Source organism: Theobroma cacao, chromosome 9, assembly GCF_053813885.1.
Source record: "Theobroma cacao isolate CCN51 chromosome 9, ASM5381388v1, whole genome shotgun sequence".
Lineage (NCBI taxonomy): Eukaryota > Viridiplantae > Streptophyta > Magnoliopsida > Malvales > Malvaceae > Theobroma > Theobroma cacao.
Genome location: NC_142647.1, coordinates 42,553,562 through 42,569,577, shown reverse-complemented (window position 1 = coordinate 42,569,577; position 16,016 = coordinate 42,553,562). Strand labels below are relative to the sequence as shown.

The following is a 16,016-nucleotide window of genomic DNA, read 5'->3' as shown; positions in this document are numbered from 1 at the left end:
ATAAAACACAAAAGTTAGGTTTTTTGAGTTGTTAGAAAACTAACAAGAAAAACCTAACCACACACTTTCTTGAGTGACCTAGAAAAATAGTTTTCCAATTTTGTGATTCGGCTAGAAAGAGTGTGATTGTATGGAGAGAACAAGCTGTTATCCACCTTACTAGCACAAAAGCATATTTGAGAAAGCTCCTTCTATGCGAAAGTTCAAGTGCAACCGTATGTGCAATTGTTTGAAGCCAAGCATTTGAGTAGCTTAGGTTTTTTGCTCCCTTTATGATGTTCACAAGTTGGACAAGGAAGAAGTACCATCATGATAGTTACATCACTTAGTAAAGTTAATTTCATTTTTATGATTATTCCTCTCTTCTTGTTTTATTTGTATTAAAATCATTAAGGAGATTCATGGTAAGTGCTGAATGTTTTTACTTTTTTTTTTTAACTTTTTTATTTCAATCCACTGCGCTTAATCTGATTATGTCATTCTCAACATAAATAACCAAGGTAAAAAACTTTCCAAAACACTTTATCATAGAACAATCTCTACAAAGTTAAATCATCCCTTATATGCTGCTTGCCTGTAGAAAATCTTGTACAAGACTGATAATTTCGCCTTTCGTTAAAAAATGTAAGTGATTTGATTTCATTAGTGCAGATGTAGTCAAATAAAGTTTCATTGCATACTAAGGGTACTTGATTAAACCTGTTGTACACTATAATTAATGGGAGAAATAAACTTAAAAGAAAGCGACATTTTATAGCTCACCTTTAAGCCATTTCTATTGATTTTTTTTTTTTTTTACTTTTCATACACCCACATTTTACAGCAACAAACCATGTTGATATCTCATATTTGGTCCTAATATGCAAGAGTCAAGCTTAACATCACCAATCAAGATGCTTGGATTTATTTGGTTGACATCAAGAAAGATAAGGGGAAATTCGAGTCTCTTCTTAAAGATAGCATTTGGCTCGCTAGGTATGTGGTTTACCCATTGCAATAATATGGATAATATTTAGAATGAAAAATGCTAAAAAGTATATATATATATATATATATACTCAAATGGTGTGCAAATTAGACATTAAATCTTAACCTTTAAAATTTGTAATATCTACACATAATGCTATTATCTCTGTCTTTTGAATTTAGACCATTTAACAATCAGTTACCACTCTATAGCAATGATCCCGAATTAACAGAGTAAAGTCCAAATGCATTACCCCCAATCAAATATGGCCTTATATGTATAATGTTAAACAAAGCATAATACATTAAGATAAGATTCATATAGTTTTCTGTGTATGACAATTGACAAATGCCATTTTCCCAAAAAGTTGTTGGTCTCAAAATCTTTTTATTTCCCACCCCACCATTCCAATGCCCCCCATATGATATCAACTAATAAATAAATAAATTATATATATATTTCTTTACCTATCATGACTTTTGCAACCATAATTTTATTGTCTCAAGTGATTGCTTATTGGGAGGATTTTTTTTAATATAAAAAAAATCACAAAACAATTTGATTTGGATACACGTTGCCTCACTACACCAACCAATGAAAATGTTAGGACCTCTTTCCTTGAACTAGTCATGGAGTAGGCCGAAAATCCTTATCTACTTTCTAACCCACCATTATTGACCTCCATACTCAATAATCAACATTTGAGATCCAAATTCTTTATGTCTAATGATTATCTATTTTTATTTTTGTTAGTTTGTTGCAGAAAGAGTAGTCAAGTATGGGTTGCCATTGGCCAAAACCAATTGTATGCACCAACCTTATAACCTTAAAATTAAGATATAGAAATTAATAATTAAGGGCTTCTTTCATTAAATTGTAACATTCAATTTAAAACCGTTTAACCAATTAAATCAACCTAAAATTGATATATATTCTAGCCTTATTGTAATCCTAATTAAGGGCCTTCAATCAGATTCTTTTTCAACTCCTTGTTGATATATGCATCAAACAAACTTTATCAAGGCTTGACAGAGCTGCCACCGCCAAACCAACCAAAAGAGTTACTATTATTACTATAAATTTGATTTTGTTCAAATTGTCGGTTGGATTTGGCCTCATGTGTGGATTGATTTTTTACTTTTCATGCCCAACTTTGTTCCAGCAATTTCTTGGTTCTGAGGCTTTTTTCTCCCTTGAGTCTGATATTGAGGTCAACTCTTTTAATATTGAGTTGAAAAAAACCCATAATCGACTCCTATAAAATCAGATGAAGCTGTCAACATTAAGAACCAAAAAAGAAAAAATGATTTAAAGGGCAGCAATCTAAGGATTGTTAGGGTGAAAACCCCAAATTACTTGTAGATTAAGAATAAAAAAATCAATAAGTGGAAGTTTCTAAATCGATTTTTTTTTCATATTAATAGTAATTATAAAATTTATGTCTTAGTCAATACACACAATTCTATTCAAATATGTACATGTAATTAAATTCATAAAAACTTTTCAGAGTGTTTAATATTTTTGTAACAATTTTGCTTGGACTATAATTGAAAATGAAAAATATTGTTGTCCTTGTGCCGTTCAGATCGATAGAAAGAAACGTAAAAAAAAAAAAAAATTATTATATTACCTTGGGAATTGGAACTCCCTTTCATTTGGAGATCGAAAAGCAACATGCACGTGCAAGTCACCTGTTAGCCCACCAGCTAGTGATCCAAAATTTGCCCTTATTGACGGACTCAACTGTCCTTTCCCAGTTCCCAGTGCCATTTGACCTTACCCTAGGCCTACCCTTGTTTGATTTTTACCCTCATCGTTGGTCCGAGCTCCGCACCGCCCACATTAAATTAAAATAATTTGATGCAGCCCGCTGTGTGATGTCAGTCAGCAATGCAAGGGTTTAAATCATGTGGAAAATATAATTAATCAGAATTAGGTGCTAACTCAATTACTCATGTGCTACTTATTTGCCTTCTTAGCAAAAAATATATATTAATTAAATAAGATAATTGAATTATGGCGAAATCAAGCTTACAATTCTATACTCAAGTCCTGTTCATGACAAGCTGGGCCCCCGAGTTTCAAACAAGTAACTCTACTCGTGAAAATCCCTAACGATGACACTTATGTGATGTTTTAACTTTTTTTCGTGTCTCAAGTCATAAAATTTTAATCAAAATAATGAAGTGCCTCAACTCTCTTTTATATAAACTTTCAATTGATAAAATTCTGAAATTGACAAAAGTATTTTAATTTGGAGTTTAAGTTACCCTTTCAATCGAATAAAAAGGTTTAATAAAATGACTAAGAGTTAGGTTTTATTATCTAGTTTAAAAAACCCAATAAATTTCTAGATGAAAAAAAAGTATTTAAGAGAAATTTTGTTAAAAATATTGTAAATTAGGTATTCATAATTAAGGTATTTAACCTGTAAATTAATGAGCTCTAAATCAACTTCTAAAATTGGGAATAAGGTTAAAAAACTACATCAAACTCGGTAATTAATTATTACTATAATAAATGAGTAGTATAGGCTTCCTTTTGCCTTTCAAAAAATGAAGAGTAGAGGCACTAAAAGCCTAGGTTAAAAGGAGGGAAAAGTTGATCGTAACACAATTAAATCTACTTGAGAATTCTTGTATGGAATTGAATTGTCATGGGGTCACCATCCTCCAATCCTCAACTGCCAGGTAGTGTTAAATCAGTGGTTCTAAGTACCTAAACTGAATAGGCGGATGGCCTACTGGAACATATCCCAAACCTTTTCACCGCTATAATATATCAATGATTCTTTCATACGTTATCCTAGCGGTTGCTTTTTCTGGCTACACGGATTTTCCTCCAACTTGTTGAAAGCTCCTGATCAAGACACAGGCAAAACCAAAATCTTTTTTAAAAACGCTAGCAACATAAAAATTTTGCACTTCTCTACTGTTCTTCTTAATATCCACACAAATAAATATCCCCCCCCTTAAACCTTAACCGCCCATTCTTTGTCTCCCTATAGCCATCCCTACGCACCCTATTTTTTTGTACCCAGAGAAAACAAAAAGAAGAAAAGGAGATAAGAGAAATTTGATGAACTAAGGTGAATTCATCAAATTTCTCAATCTCTTTCCTTTGGTTCGGGTGTCTTTTCTTTCAATCCCAACTAACCCAGATTTGTTGTTTGTTTTCTTTCTCACCTTATTATCTTCAAAAGAAAAAGAAAAAGAAAAGGTTTTTTAATGTTTATGTTTTTGTTTTGTACATAAACAAAGGAAAGGTTTTCCAGAGATTATATGGATATGGGTCTTTGTATCTAGACTTGTTAGCTTCAATAAATATTCTTTGGGGGGAGAATTTCCAGGTGTCAGAAACCCATATCAGATCTCAGTAACCCCACCACCATCTTCCTTCATCTACCTGTTTCTGGGTGCGTCCACTAAACCTCATTCTTATTACATGACAGCTGTTTAGGCTGTCTGTACGGTTGAGTTCTTTTCTTGTAGAAAAAAAAGGAAGGAGGAAGCTTTGTTAGCTTTCTTTTAGGCCTTTGGATTGGTTGAGGTAATTTTTTGTTATCAAACTTTGTTAAAAAAGAAACAGAAATTTTTTTTCTTCTTATATTACTAATCTTTATTCTGACAAGACCTTGACAAGGGAGGCCCACCTCTGGGGTTTGGTGGGCTTTCATATTAACCAACAAAACCCCCTTTGTTTTTCATCGAAGTTGGGTATTCCTCCTGTTGTGTTGAAGATCCCACTTTGTTTTTGAAGGGAAGGGTGAGAGAAGGGGAGAGACAATTGGGTTCTTCCATTGATTTTTTTTTCCTTTTTGCCTTATATAAATTGAATTTGGACCCATAAAAAGAATTCACCTTTTTTCTATATTTTGGAATGCTACTTTACTTCTTCATCACTTGTTTTCCCTTCATCTTCTTTTTGAAGTCCTTAACTTTGAAACCACTCCCACCGTGGGCAACTGAGATGAGATTATTGTCTCTCTGGTTCTGGAAAGAAGTACCCTTTTTTTCCATTTCCAAGTCGATAAAAAATAGTCTTAGTCTTAGTTTTTTTACCACAATCCCTTCCAAAATGTCTCTAAAAAAGATATCTTTTACTTCAAAAGTTGATAACTTTGAGGAGATTGAAGAAGGGGTGATGTCAGTTTTGGACTTACCAGAATTGGTCTTAGAATGCATTCTTGAAAAGCTACCACCTGCTGGTCTCTGTAGTATGGCAGGTGTTTGCAGCTCTTTGAGAAGTAGGTGTATTAGTGATCATTTCTGGGAAAAGCATATGAAAGAGAAGTGGGGTAGAGTTATTGGTCCTGCGGCCTATAGAGAGTGGCAATGGCATATTGCTTCAAGAAAGGATTCAAGTCATGTAAAACAAGGGAAGCCAAAAGGTTTGATGAGGATTTTATCAATTATTAGGCCATTTTGGTGGATTAAATTAAAGGTTGATGATAGTAGTAAGCAGAGTTCTTTGCCAGATGATTCAATCATGTCTTGGTATCTTGCTCTAGAAACTGGCAGATTCTGGTTCCCTGCTCAGGTCTATAATCGTGAGGTATTGATTCTGAAACTCCAAATTGCCAGCTGTTAAATCAGCTATACATTTATGCTAGTTCCAATTTAATCAGCAGATTCTATGCTGTTTTTCCTAATTTTGTTTTGAGTCGAAATTCTTTGTCCTGCTGTTTTGCAGAATGGCCATGTCGGCTTTATGTTGTCATGCTATGATGCGGAACTCAGTTATGATCCCGGTACTGAGACTTTCCAAGCCAGGTAATATGGGAGATGAACATAATTTTGATGGTGGTATTTTGGTTTTGAAACTTTCTCATACTGTGTCCTGGAAGATGAAAATAGGTTCTACTCCAGCGGATCAAAATAGGCCTAATGCTTGGATATTAATCTGGTGATTGACATTAGATTGGTTTGATCATTTTAGGTACCCTCCACATGGAAGGAGGGCCGTGGCCATAGAGAATTGTGTGCCGTGGGAAAGGCTAAGAGCACCACCTATTGATACTTCACCACATGATCTTCATATTTCTGATTGTTTGAATGAGCTACGCCCAGGTGATAACATTGAGATTCAATGGAGAAGAAACAAAGAATTCCCTTATGGTTAGCTCTTCATATCAATTTCTTGAAGTATTTCATAAGTTTTGTTTTGTTTTGTTGTACTCTAAAGTTACTTGGAATGCTATCCCGTGGGGGCTTGTTAAATTCACTTCCAAAATTTTCCTGAGGAATTTTAGGTTGGTTTAAGATGAAAGAAAAAAAAAAAAAAAAAAGCAGCGTTTCGTACTTTCAAGAAAGATCTAGTGCAGTGTTCAGAAAGATGAGTTCGCATATATATTAAATTTGTTCTTTTTTAAAATCTAAAGCATAAAAATAGCTAGTCAAGTTTCCATTGAAGAAGACCTGTTCAACCTTAGTGATACCATTATTGACTGTCACAAAAAGCTGGTTACACCGAATATCATCTCAACTCTTTTTCTTTTTTTTGAAAAGTATCATCTCAACTTCTCTGATGGGTTGAGGAAAGCTTTTAACTATAGTACAAGAATTAAGCAGCAGGCAACTTTTTATAGAAGGAATTCTTAATCAAGTATTGTTGATATCATTTTTCTGCAAATAGTTTAATGTAATGGGTATGCCATCAGGTGAATATTAAATAATTTATATTAATCATTTTATAATGATTTTATTGCTGATAAGATTACCATATATGTTGCAGGTTGGTGGTATGGTGTGGTTGGTCACTTGGAGTCATGTGATGGGAATGAAAATTACTGCCGTTGTCATAATAGTGGTAAGTTGATCTCATCTTTTCTTCTTTGAAATGGCACTCTATGATATTCCATAGGATTGCCTAGAAAAAATGGGAATCTAACAACTAATGGTCTCTGGAAATATTGCTTTCATACTGCAAGCATCCCATTTTATCCGCCTTCTAAATTACTCCAGGGGGCATATGAATCTAAGCTGACAATACAAGAGGGAAAAATCCACCCTTGTTTTGAAGAAATTAACCGAGAGAGAGAGAAGGACCAAGGGAGTTTCAAATTTGGCTATTTAGGTTTAATATTCTTAAAATAAGACATGAACAAATTGTGGATGAGATGAATATAAAGTTAACTTTCATGGAGGACACGCAGTTTAGGATAGGTCGTTATCATGAATCTCATTTTTCCAATACATGGGCCATAGCTTGTGCTGTTGGGTTGGTCCCCAAGACAAATCACTGTCAGCATGTCATAATTTCCACCAGCATTGTGATAACTTCTGTCTCAGCAGAATATTTATGGCCAACCACACTGAAAGAACCCTGTGTTTCCTATGGACTCTGTTTGTTTGCTTATTTGGAATCTTTCGGCTATGTGGGGCTGCAAAGGTTGGTCTACACTTCTTAGTTTTCATTTATTTTCTGTCGTTTATCACAAGTTCACAAAACCAACAGAGCTCAAATGCCCACTAGTCAACTTACATCAGCACTAATTCCCTTATCCTCTCTCCATCACCACAAAAGAAAGAAAGGATCTCGTTGGGTAATCATTTGCAACTTGAGAAAGCAGAAACAGCACATTTGTTGCAATTAATAGATAAATATACTTTAAGCAGACAAAAATGCCTCTGTATAATTGTAAAAGCTTCTAGCTTTTATGATTGTGCACTTGTTTGAAGTCAATTTTAGACAGGGTAAAGGCCTTCATTCATTTCAGTCCAAAAGCTACATCTTTTTTCAAAAGACGAAGTTGATTTGTGTTGTCCATTATCTTTTTTATTCTTTTGGATAATTTGTTTCATGCATAATTGTATATCGCAGTTTTGAGATTTCCAGAAATTTTCTTGATTCATTCTTTACTTTCAGTATTTATGGTGGAACTAACTGGAAAAATGAAAGATGTGGTTCTCACAGGCAGTGTATTCCTGTAATGGTATTCAGATAAAGGCTTTAATTATTGCTATTCAGTTGAACATACAGTGTTAAATCCTGCATCATAATTGATGGTCGAGTGTTATTGCCCGGTTCTAACATCCAAGTGATGCTTACAGACACAGTGGTGTTAGAGTTCAATCATTACACGCCTGGCTCAAGGTGGAGACGCACATCAATCAATAGGAAAGACCATCGAGAGGAGGGAAATGAGGCAGATGGATTTTATGGGGGAATCAGAAAACTTAGCAGTGAGGAGGAGATTACTACATGGAAGCGGCTCTGGCCAGCGGAAATCCTGGAATAGCCTTGTGCGTACAAATGCATGCTAATGTCACCACGATTTCAATACATATGGCCTATTTTCCTTCCAACTAGGCAAAGTTTATCAGGTTTCTGCTCTATAAATGGTGCTCCTGGAAATTGAAAATCGACTTCGAAGTTGCAAGAATGGGGAGTTAAAGTTCAATGTTCATGTAAAATCCCCTTATTTATTTGGCATGTCCCACGATTATGTAAAGTTTTTTGTTGAAAATCATTTGGGAGCCCATTGATTATTCGAGGAATAGAGAATGGCAACTTTATTCCAACATCATATCACCTGTAGAGCTTTGGAATTGTAAATTATCCTTTGTTTCCAGCCTTATAAATTTGTTGGAGCATTATGACTAACTGAACAATATGATGAAAGCAAGAGAATTTGCTTCTCTCTCTCTCTCTCTCTCTCTCTCTCTCTCTCTCTCTCTCGCACACATGACATACACTCAACTTTAAGGAATAAGCAATTGAAAGTAATTCCATATTAACAAGCTAAGGAAAAAGATGCAAACAAGTTTCTTTTAATGGATAACCCAAGTTTAAAGTTTAAGTCATAAGAGGTAATTATCTCCCTTTTAAAGAAATTTTGAGCATGACCAGGTTAGCTCTCATATAAAGGAGCCAGCAGTTAGTTCACCAGCCTTTACAAGAAGATCAAGAGATTGATCACCATTTTCCATACAACATAGACTCACGCAAACATCTAGGGGCTGTTTCGTTTTTTGGCAAATTATAAACACAATGTCTAAACAAAAACAAAAGTAAAAGAAAGAAAGATTGGTGGCACCTTTTACTGCACATACTTAGCCCCATAACCCATACAAAGCAACAACTTAGGTCTATATTGTACGAGTGTCATTCTGGTCACTTGAGACACCCCCTTTTCCTCATTGTATTGGGTTAATCCCATGGACTTAAAGCTAAATTTCCTTGTAATATTAGGCTTTGACTCTGTTGCATTTGAACTTTTAGGCTTCTCCTCATTGCTTATTTTTCTCACGGATCCGCTCCTGAAAAGGAATTTCTTGAATTTCTGGCTGTTGGTTTCCTTTGTACATGTTTCTCCACTTGCGTTTGCACTTTCTCCTTCTTCCACTGTTGGGTTGATGACATTGGTCTTTCTTGGATTTTCATGGCCCACTTTAACAAGCCTTGCTCTTCTTGCAAAAAGAACCCCTTTGGGCTCTGCCAACTGTATTGGGGTTTTCTTTACTTGTTTCAGCTGTTCTTGACGACCCATTTGCCTGTTTTGGTCTGGAACCCACATCAAAAAGGCTGAGTCATTGCTCTCCATCCTCTTGTTCAAGTTGGGCTTTAATTGTTGCGTTGGTAATATGAGACCCATCTGATTGATTTGCTGCTGGCTTGAGCCTGATAAGTCATAGGTTCCCTTGGGAATTATCTCCCTAAACGGTGACATGGACCGAGCCCGTCTACGATTTTTTGCTTGAGATTTCTCAACTTTTTCTTCCTTGACGTTCTCCAAAGCTACCATGAAGGGATCAAAATCATCATTCCACAAGCTCCTACGTTGAAATGGAAGTTTTAGGACACCAGTTGGCGACCTGGGAGATGACAAAGTCGAGCTTTGTTTATCATACTTGTTGTCATTGGCATATTGAAGTCGCGGCGGAGGCTTCAGTGGCATGACTTTCCCACCAGAAAATAGTTCATCAGCGAACGCCATGGCAGGAAGTGATTCCTTACGAACATGGTTCTCTTGTGGATCCTCCAATTTGGACTCGGACTTAGGCTCTGATTCGAATCCATATTCGTCAACATTGAAACGACGCCTAGTTTCAAACTCGAACTCATCAACATTGGAATTTGAATCTTCAAAAGTTCTTGGTGTCGTTGGCTCAGTGTCGAGATCATATGCAGCCTTCAGGGTCTTCCTAGTTGAACTAGTTGGGACACTATAGAAACACAAACCTTCCAAGCTGATTCTCCTCGGGCTGGCCGGAGCACTCATATAGAAGGAATCATTTGGCGTTTGAGGTGTCATGCTCATAGTTTCCTTCCTGCTGCAAAAGCCTAGGCTGGCTATCAATTCAACAATCAAGATCGTTGGCTAGCTTTGGATTATAGATTCTGAAAACAAAGCCCAATTCTCGCTCCTGAATTGAAGGGAACCCTAAAGTGACATGCATGTATATATTAAAACCTGGGTCAACAGCCTCCAAATTATTCTTCAAAGCTTAAAACTAGCTAGCTACTAGAAAGATATCGGGGAGAAATTCCGGGTTCATGTCCCTAGCTGGCTATCTGCTGCAACAGCTTACCACAAGTACTCAAGATTACATTCAAAAGGGCGAAACTTGTTTATTGTCAAGATGTTGTAAGCATGACTAATAGTTTATTATTCGTGTCTAAATAAAATTTTAAACAACTATGCCAGGCGTTGTGGTTTTGCGAATGATCCGAGACCAGACATTTGTCTATACAAGTGTTGTCTCGTAGCATGAACAGCTGCGTGAAGATACCTGGCTTTGTAATTTGTAAACAATTTATTAAAGCTAAGTAGAAAACAAGTAGTTTTGTCCTGATTTAGATCTTAGGTATCATTTATGCTAAATGATTGCCAAAGGAAATCAAACAAATCCTGGCTTTGATTCTTCCCCCTTGATTGGTAAGAGTACCACTTGAGTCACGGAGCTGAGCTTCATAATTTGAAATCAATAATGATCCAGACATTTTGATGTCAGTCAACCTCAAAACCTGCTCGTGACATATTCCATGAGCAAATTATGAATAGGGTGCTGAATATTGCATACTTTTTAATAATAAATATAAATAACTGTTAGTTGTTGGATCATATTAGTTTTTTTTAATTTTTTTTAAAATTGAATTTTGCTTTTTAATAAGAAATATTATGTATCAATCAATAAATTAAATGTTCAAGTGTTGTTGGACTGAATTAGTTAGTTTCGAATATACACAAACTCTCATGTGTTAAATCATTAGAAATTCACATAAAATAAATAATAAAAATTTGTTATATTAATTGTAAAGCATATTATAAAAAGAATATTATAATTGTCTTAAATGTGTGTATGCATATTTTTACTTTGATAAATGTAGGAACGTTTTATTATAAAGAGAAAATTCAAATCTTGAACTTTAATTTTTTAAAATAGAAATAATAATTATTAAATCAAATTTTCAATACATTAAAAATTAAAATATAGAAATTGATACTCAATTTGTGATACTGGTGACTCGAATGAATGGTGAAATATTCAATTCAATATGATTTAGTTTTTTAAAGAGAATTAAATTGGATTTTGATTTTGCTTTTTATTTAAAATCAATTAGGCTCAATTCTGTTCTTCAAACAAGATAATATTTTTAAAAATTTAAATTATTTAAAAAAATTAAATATTTTTTAATTATATTTAATTAAATTTTTATAATTTTATTTTACATCAAATTCATTTATGATTAATTATTATTAATAAAAATATCACTTATTATTTTATATTATATGAAATTGACATGACATAATAAATGATAACGTGACATATTAATGTAATATGATAACATTGTTACTTGTCATTTTTTTCTCCACAGAAAATAGGTGTAAAATGAGACATTTTAGTAAAAATAATTAATCAATAATTAATTGTAAATATCTATTGAGTTTAAAATAAAATTAAATATAATAAAAAATAAAAATTTTATTTAAATTTTATTAATCAAATCAAATGGAAACAAAGTTAACAAGGCTTCAAAGCCGTTTGATAGGAGAACCATATCCTTGCAAAACAAACAGCCCATGCTCAATTTATTTTCGCGGGTGTAAGCAAAAGCAGGAATTACGAGTATAGAATGGGAGAAATTAAATGAATCTTCCATGGAAACACAGTTACTAAACCTCTCTCAAGCCCATTACATGAACTCACTCTCCTCCAAGCTAAAACCTCTTCTCTCTTCTTCCTCTTCTAAACTTGTACCTTTCTCCTCACTCTCTCTTTCTCTGAACCCACACAACCACCCATCATCAACAACAAGAAGAGTTTTTGGAACGAACAGCGTCAAGCTCTCTGCTGCTGATGCTGCTGCTGCTCTGAAGGAGAGTTGGTTGGACTCTCTGTCTTGCCCTTTGCCTGACAGCCGAGAGGATCCGATCCGGAGTAATGCGGATTCCAATTGGGTCATTGGTGTTGACCCTGACCTCTCTGGTGCCTTGGCACTCTTGAGAACTGACTCTTCCGGTTGCTCCGCCCAGGTACATTTCGCTAACAGTTTAAAGTATCATTTTTTTTTAAATATATTATCTTTTTCTTTTCTTCAAGGTATTCTAAAATTGGAATGAATTAATTAATTGCGTTATAAACATTTTGCAATTGGTTGGACATTAATTTTTTTTATTAAATTGTGTATGGTATTTGGTTTTTTCATCCAACGTTTTAGGTATTTGATTCGCCGCACTTGCCTGTTAGAGTTGGCAACAGAGTTCGGAAACGTTTAGATGCCAGGTCTATTGTTCAGTTGGTTCGAAGTTTAGAGGCTCCAATTGGTATGCTTCTCTGGCTCTCTCTTTCTTTGAATTTTTCCAATGTTTGGTTCAACCATGGAGAATAAGTGAACCAAGCAAACTGGAGGTCTGGCTTATGTTTACTGATTCTTTTTGCTATCTTTGTATGGTCATGATTTGGTAGTGTTTATAGATACAAGGTTGAAATTTTGTTTTTCAACTCCACTTTTCCTTCTGCATTGATTGGGCTTGCCTTTCTTCAGGTACTGCTGCATATATAGAGCAATCTATCCCCTATCCAAAAGATGGGAAACAGGTCAGCATTGTTACCAAACAATGGAATTTTGTTGGACCTTTCCAATCATTCTCTTATTATTCCTGGTTCCGTCGTCATCATCATCATAACTGCTGTTATTTGTCCATTTTTCTTGCAACTCTAATTTGTTACCTTAGGTTATCTATTGGTGCTATCTCTGCCCCATCTAAACATTCTCTGTTTCCTCTTGCAAATTCTATTGGCCTAAATGTTGTTTAATTATTTTTATTTTTGGTACTTATGGAAACCTATTGAGTTGATCTTGAACTACAGAAAGGGAGGTAGCCCTTTCCCATCCCACAAATCCCAACCTCCCCCTTCCAAAAATCAAACCTGAGACCTTCAATTGAAAATCACAAGCTCTAGCTGTTGGAGTGTCCCTTTGCGGACTTTCTTTTACATAGTTGGGAAAGCATCTTTACGTCCTTATTCTCCTACATTCATCAATAGGAAAAGAAATGACAGATCAATTGTTCCAAAATTTAATAGTCTTGCTGAGGTTACTTTCTTATTTCTTAATCTAGGGTTGGTGGAGTGGAGGATTTGGGTATGGATTATGGATTGGAATACTGGTTGCCTCCGGGTTTTCTGTAGTTCCAGTGCCATCTTTGTTGTGGAAGAAAGGGTTTGAACTCACTGGAGCTGGTTCTACAAAGGTTGGTATATTAGTGTTGTTCTGTAATGATTGATTCATGCCTATTGACCTAGTTATAATTTGAGATAAATGAGGTAAACAGTGCATTTATGTATGCATAGAAGTGAAATAACTTGGGGTTGATAAGAGACATGTGGCAAGGAAAAGAGAGTGCAATCATGTGTGTGTGTGTGTGTGTGTGATCACTTGCTGAACTACAATTTTTTTAGATGCATGCAAAAAATCAGTTGAGTCATTTTTCTTAACTTGCAGCATATTGCCTTTGAATTGGAAATGTGAAGCTGATTGCTCTTCTAGCCCTTTTTTCCCCATCTCCTTCTGTTTTCTTTTTCTTTGATGAAGGGGGTGGATGGGCAGTGGAGTTGTTTCTCAGTTTTAAAATTTGCAACTGAAACAGTAGGCGAGGTTGCTGATGGTAATGTGTTATGCTTATAACATCACTCTATACTTGTACATGCTTTGAAATTTTAATAACAAGTGCAAACAATTGATGTAAACAAAGTCAATTGGATCTTCTTCTGAAATGAGTTTAAATTTGAAACTTTTTATTAGCTTGACACGTTGTTTTCGTTTTTTCTTTCTTTATTTTATTTTTATTTTAAAGGTAGAAGAAATTTTATTAATGCAATTCAGTTACAAAATTCCTTCAGTAAGGAAGAGGCTATAAAACCAGGCTAGGTGACAATTTGAGGCCCATAACGTGACACCCCATACTCTATAACTATGACTTTGGATAAAGGACGTATGGAAAATAAATTGGAGTCACATTGTTTTGCATGAACCTTTTCCATTTTAATGACTCCAATTTTGTCAAGGAAGTTTCAAACAAGATGGTATTTTCTGTAGCATTCCTCATGTACCTTTGCCTTCCTGTTTGATTGGTAAGAAGGAGATTCATGGCACCTTGACTTTTGCATATGCTTAGGGCACCAGTAGCTGCACCTGTGGGTCTAAGTAAATAAGCAAACTTTTTTTGAAGTTTTTCTTTCCTTGGTCATCAGTCTCAATCATTGCATGCAGTATAGTGTCTTAACTTTCACAGCATTAGTTTAAGCTATTAGTGCTGCCTCAGTTATGATTTTTATAAGTTTCCTTTGTTTATTACCATTCTGGGTTTTGACAGGATGATAGTCGGAGAATTGCATCAACTTTATTTCCCTCATTGAGTGATCTATTGAAAAGGAAAAAGGATCATGGTATGTGTTCCTGTTTCCAAAATATAGCATTCTAATCTATATTCATTACTGTTAACACTTAACCTTTATAGAATCGCCAATTGCATTCTGTAAAGTTTCCTTCCATCTGCTTTATTGTAGATCCAGTTACAGTCCATATGATTATTCTTTTTTCTTTCCCCATTTATTTCCAATAGATATTAGTCTCATTTGTTACTTAAAAATTGCATAGAAGCCCTCAATAGCTAAAGCTATGTGAATCTTTTTTTCTGCCTTCTTGTTCTCAATCAATGCTGCTGTAAAACTGTCTCTTATCAACTCGTTGGTTGCTGCTACTTGGCAAGCCCTCTGTGCCTATGCTACCTTTTAGCCTTGACCTACGAACTGGTATATTTTCTTTAAAAGTTGTTCCTACACTAATTGTGGAGATCGTAAAGTTAGGTGATACGGTTGCTTTCTCTTCCTTCCAGAGTCTTGAACGTTTGCAGGAACCAACAAGTTAAGTAGTTTCAAGGCCTTCCTATAAAGAGACCTTAGAATCCGAGACTGACCATTCCCAACATTTAGCAACTGAAAGAAATGCAGCCTGCAGAAGTACTCAAAACTGACGACCATAAATATGCTGCCACCAAACATCTTCAGTGATTCATGCAGTGTGCATCATGGATCACATGCTCCTCATTATTTACTTTCTTAGCAAATGGTTTTTTCAAATTGTAGATTTTGTGTTTTGACCTGAGATTGGAAGATAAAGTTTGATTTAAGCAGGGTCTCCTAATTTCGTTTTTAGTCCTTCTCTCAGTGGCATTTGTTAACTTGATTATTTTCTCATTGAATTCTGTTTTCTATTGAATTTCGAAGGACGGGCTGAGGCTCTTCTCATTGCTGCATATGGAAAAGGTCTCAGAATGAAGGTAGATCCATCATTTGTCATTGAAAATTTGGTCCCATGAAGCTTGCTGTTTGTACTGGTGGCCAACTTCCCATACCGCAGTTCATCTTTGCATTGCTGCAGTTTGAACTGTTAACCATCTGTTAAGACTAATTTGAATGGTTAATGGTATGAAAGTAGGAGATTATAGACTGCAGCTTGAGGATTGCATTCAGAGAGGTCTAATGTCTATAAACTTATTGAGAGTGAGCTGGCTTGACTGGAGTTGTATATTTTATCTTTG

At 35.0% G+C, this 16,016-nt stretch overlaps 3 protein-coding genes across 6 annotated transcripts; 2 read left to right on the top strand and 1 right to left on the bottom strand.

The window, feature by feature from the left end:
- The first annotated feature begins 3,916 nt into the window (after positions 1-3,916).
- Positions 3,917-8,607, top strand: LOC18589962 (F-box protein At2g32560). Of its 4 annotated transcripts, XM_018128101.2 has the most exons (7): positions 3,917-5,521; positions 5,660-5,739; positions 5,906-6,084; positions 6,701-6,775; positions 7,261-7,357; positions 7,835-7,901; positions 8,020-8,144. In XM_018128101.2, the coding sequence occupies exons 1-7, from the start codon at positions 4,847-4,849 to the stop codon at positions 8,032-8,034; spliced, it is 1,188 nt and encodes a 395-aa protein (XP_017983590.2). In that variant the 5' UTR covers positions 3,917-4,846; the 3' UTR covers positions 8,035-8,144. The 4 variants fall into 4 exon arrangements, with proteins under 4 accessions (XP_017983590.2, XP_088666025.1, XP_007015246.3 ...); XM_088809899.1 differs by lacking the exon at positions 7,835-7,901 and having other exon boundaries at positions 3,919-5,521; positions 8,020-8,607; XM_007015184.3 differs by lacking the exon at positions 7,261-7,357 and having other exon boundaries at positions 3,921-5,521.
- A 253-nt stretch (positions 8,608-8,860) lies between these two features.
- LOC18589961 (uncharacterized) lies at positions 8,861-10,223 on the bottom strand. Its single transcript, XM_007015182.3, has one exon. The coding sequence runs from the start codon at positions 10,221-10,223 to the stop codon at positions 9,009-9,011; it is 1,215 nt and encodes a 404-aa protein (XP_007015244.3). The 3' UTR covers positions 8,861-9,008.
- A 1,751-nt stretch (positions 10,224-11,974) lies between these two features.
- On the top strand, positions 11,975-15,945 carry LOC18589960 (MutS2). Its single transcript, XM_007015177.3, has 6 exons — positions 11,975-12,446; positions 12,632-12,737; positions 12,959-13,011; positions 13,536-13,667; positions 14,790-14,862; positions 15,703-15,945. The coding sequence occupies exons 1-6, from the start codon at positions 12,072-12,074 to the stop codon at positions 15,792-15,794; spliced, it is 831 nt and encodes a 276-aa protein (XP_007015239.2). The 5' UTR covers positions 11,975-12,071; the 3' UTR covers positions 15,795-15,945.
- Positions 15,946-16,016: the final 71 nt, after the last annotated feature.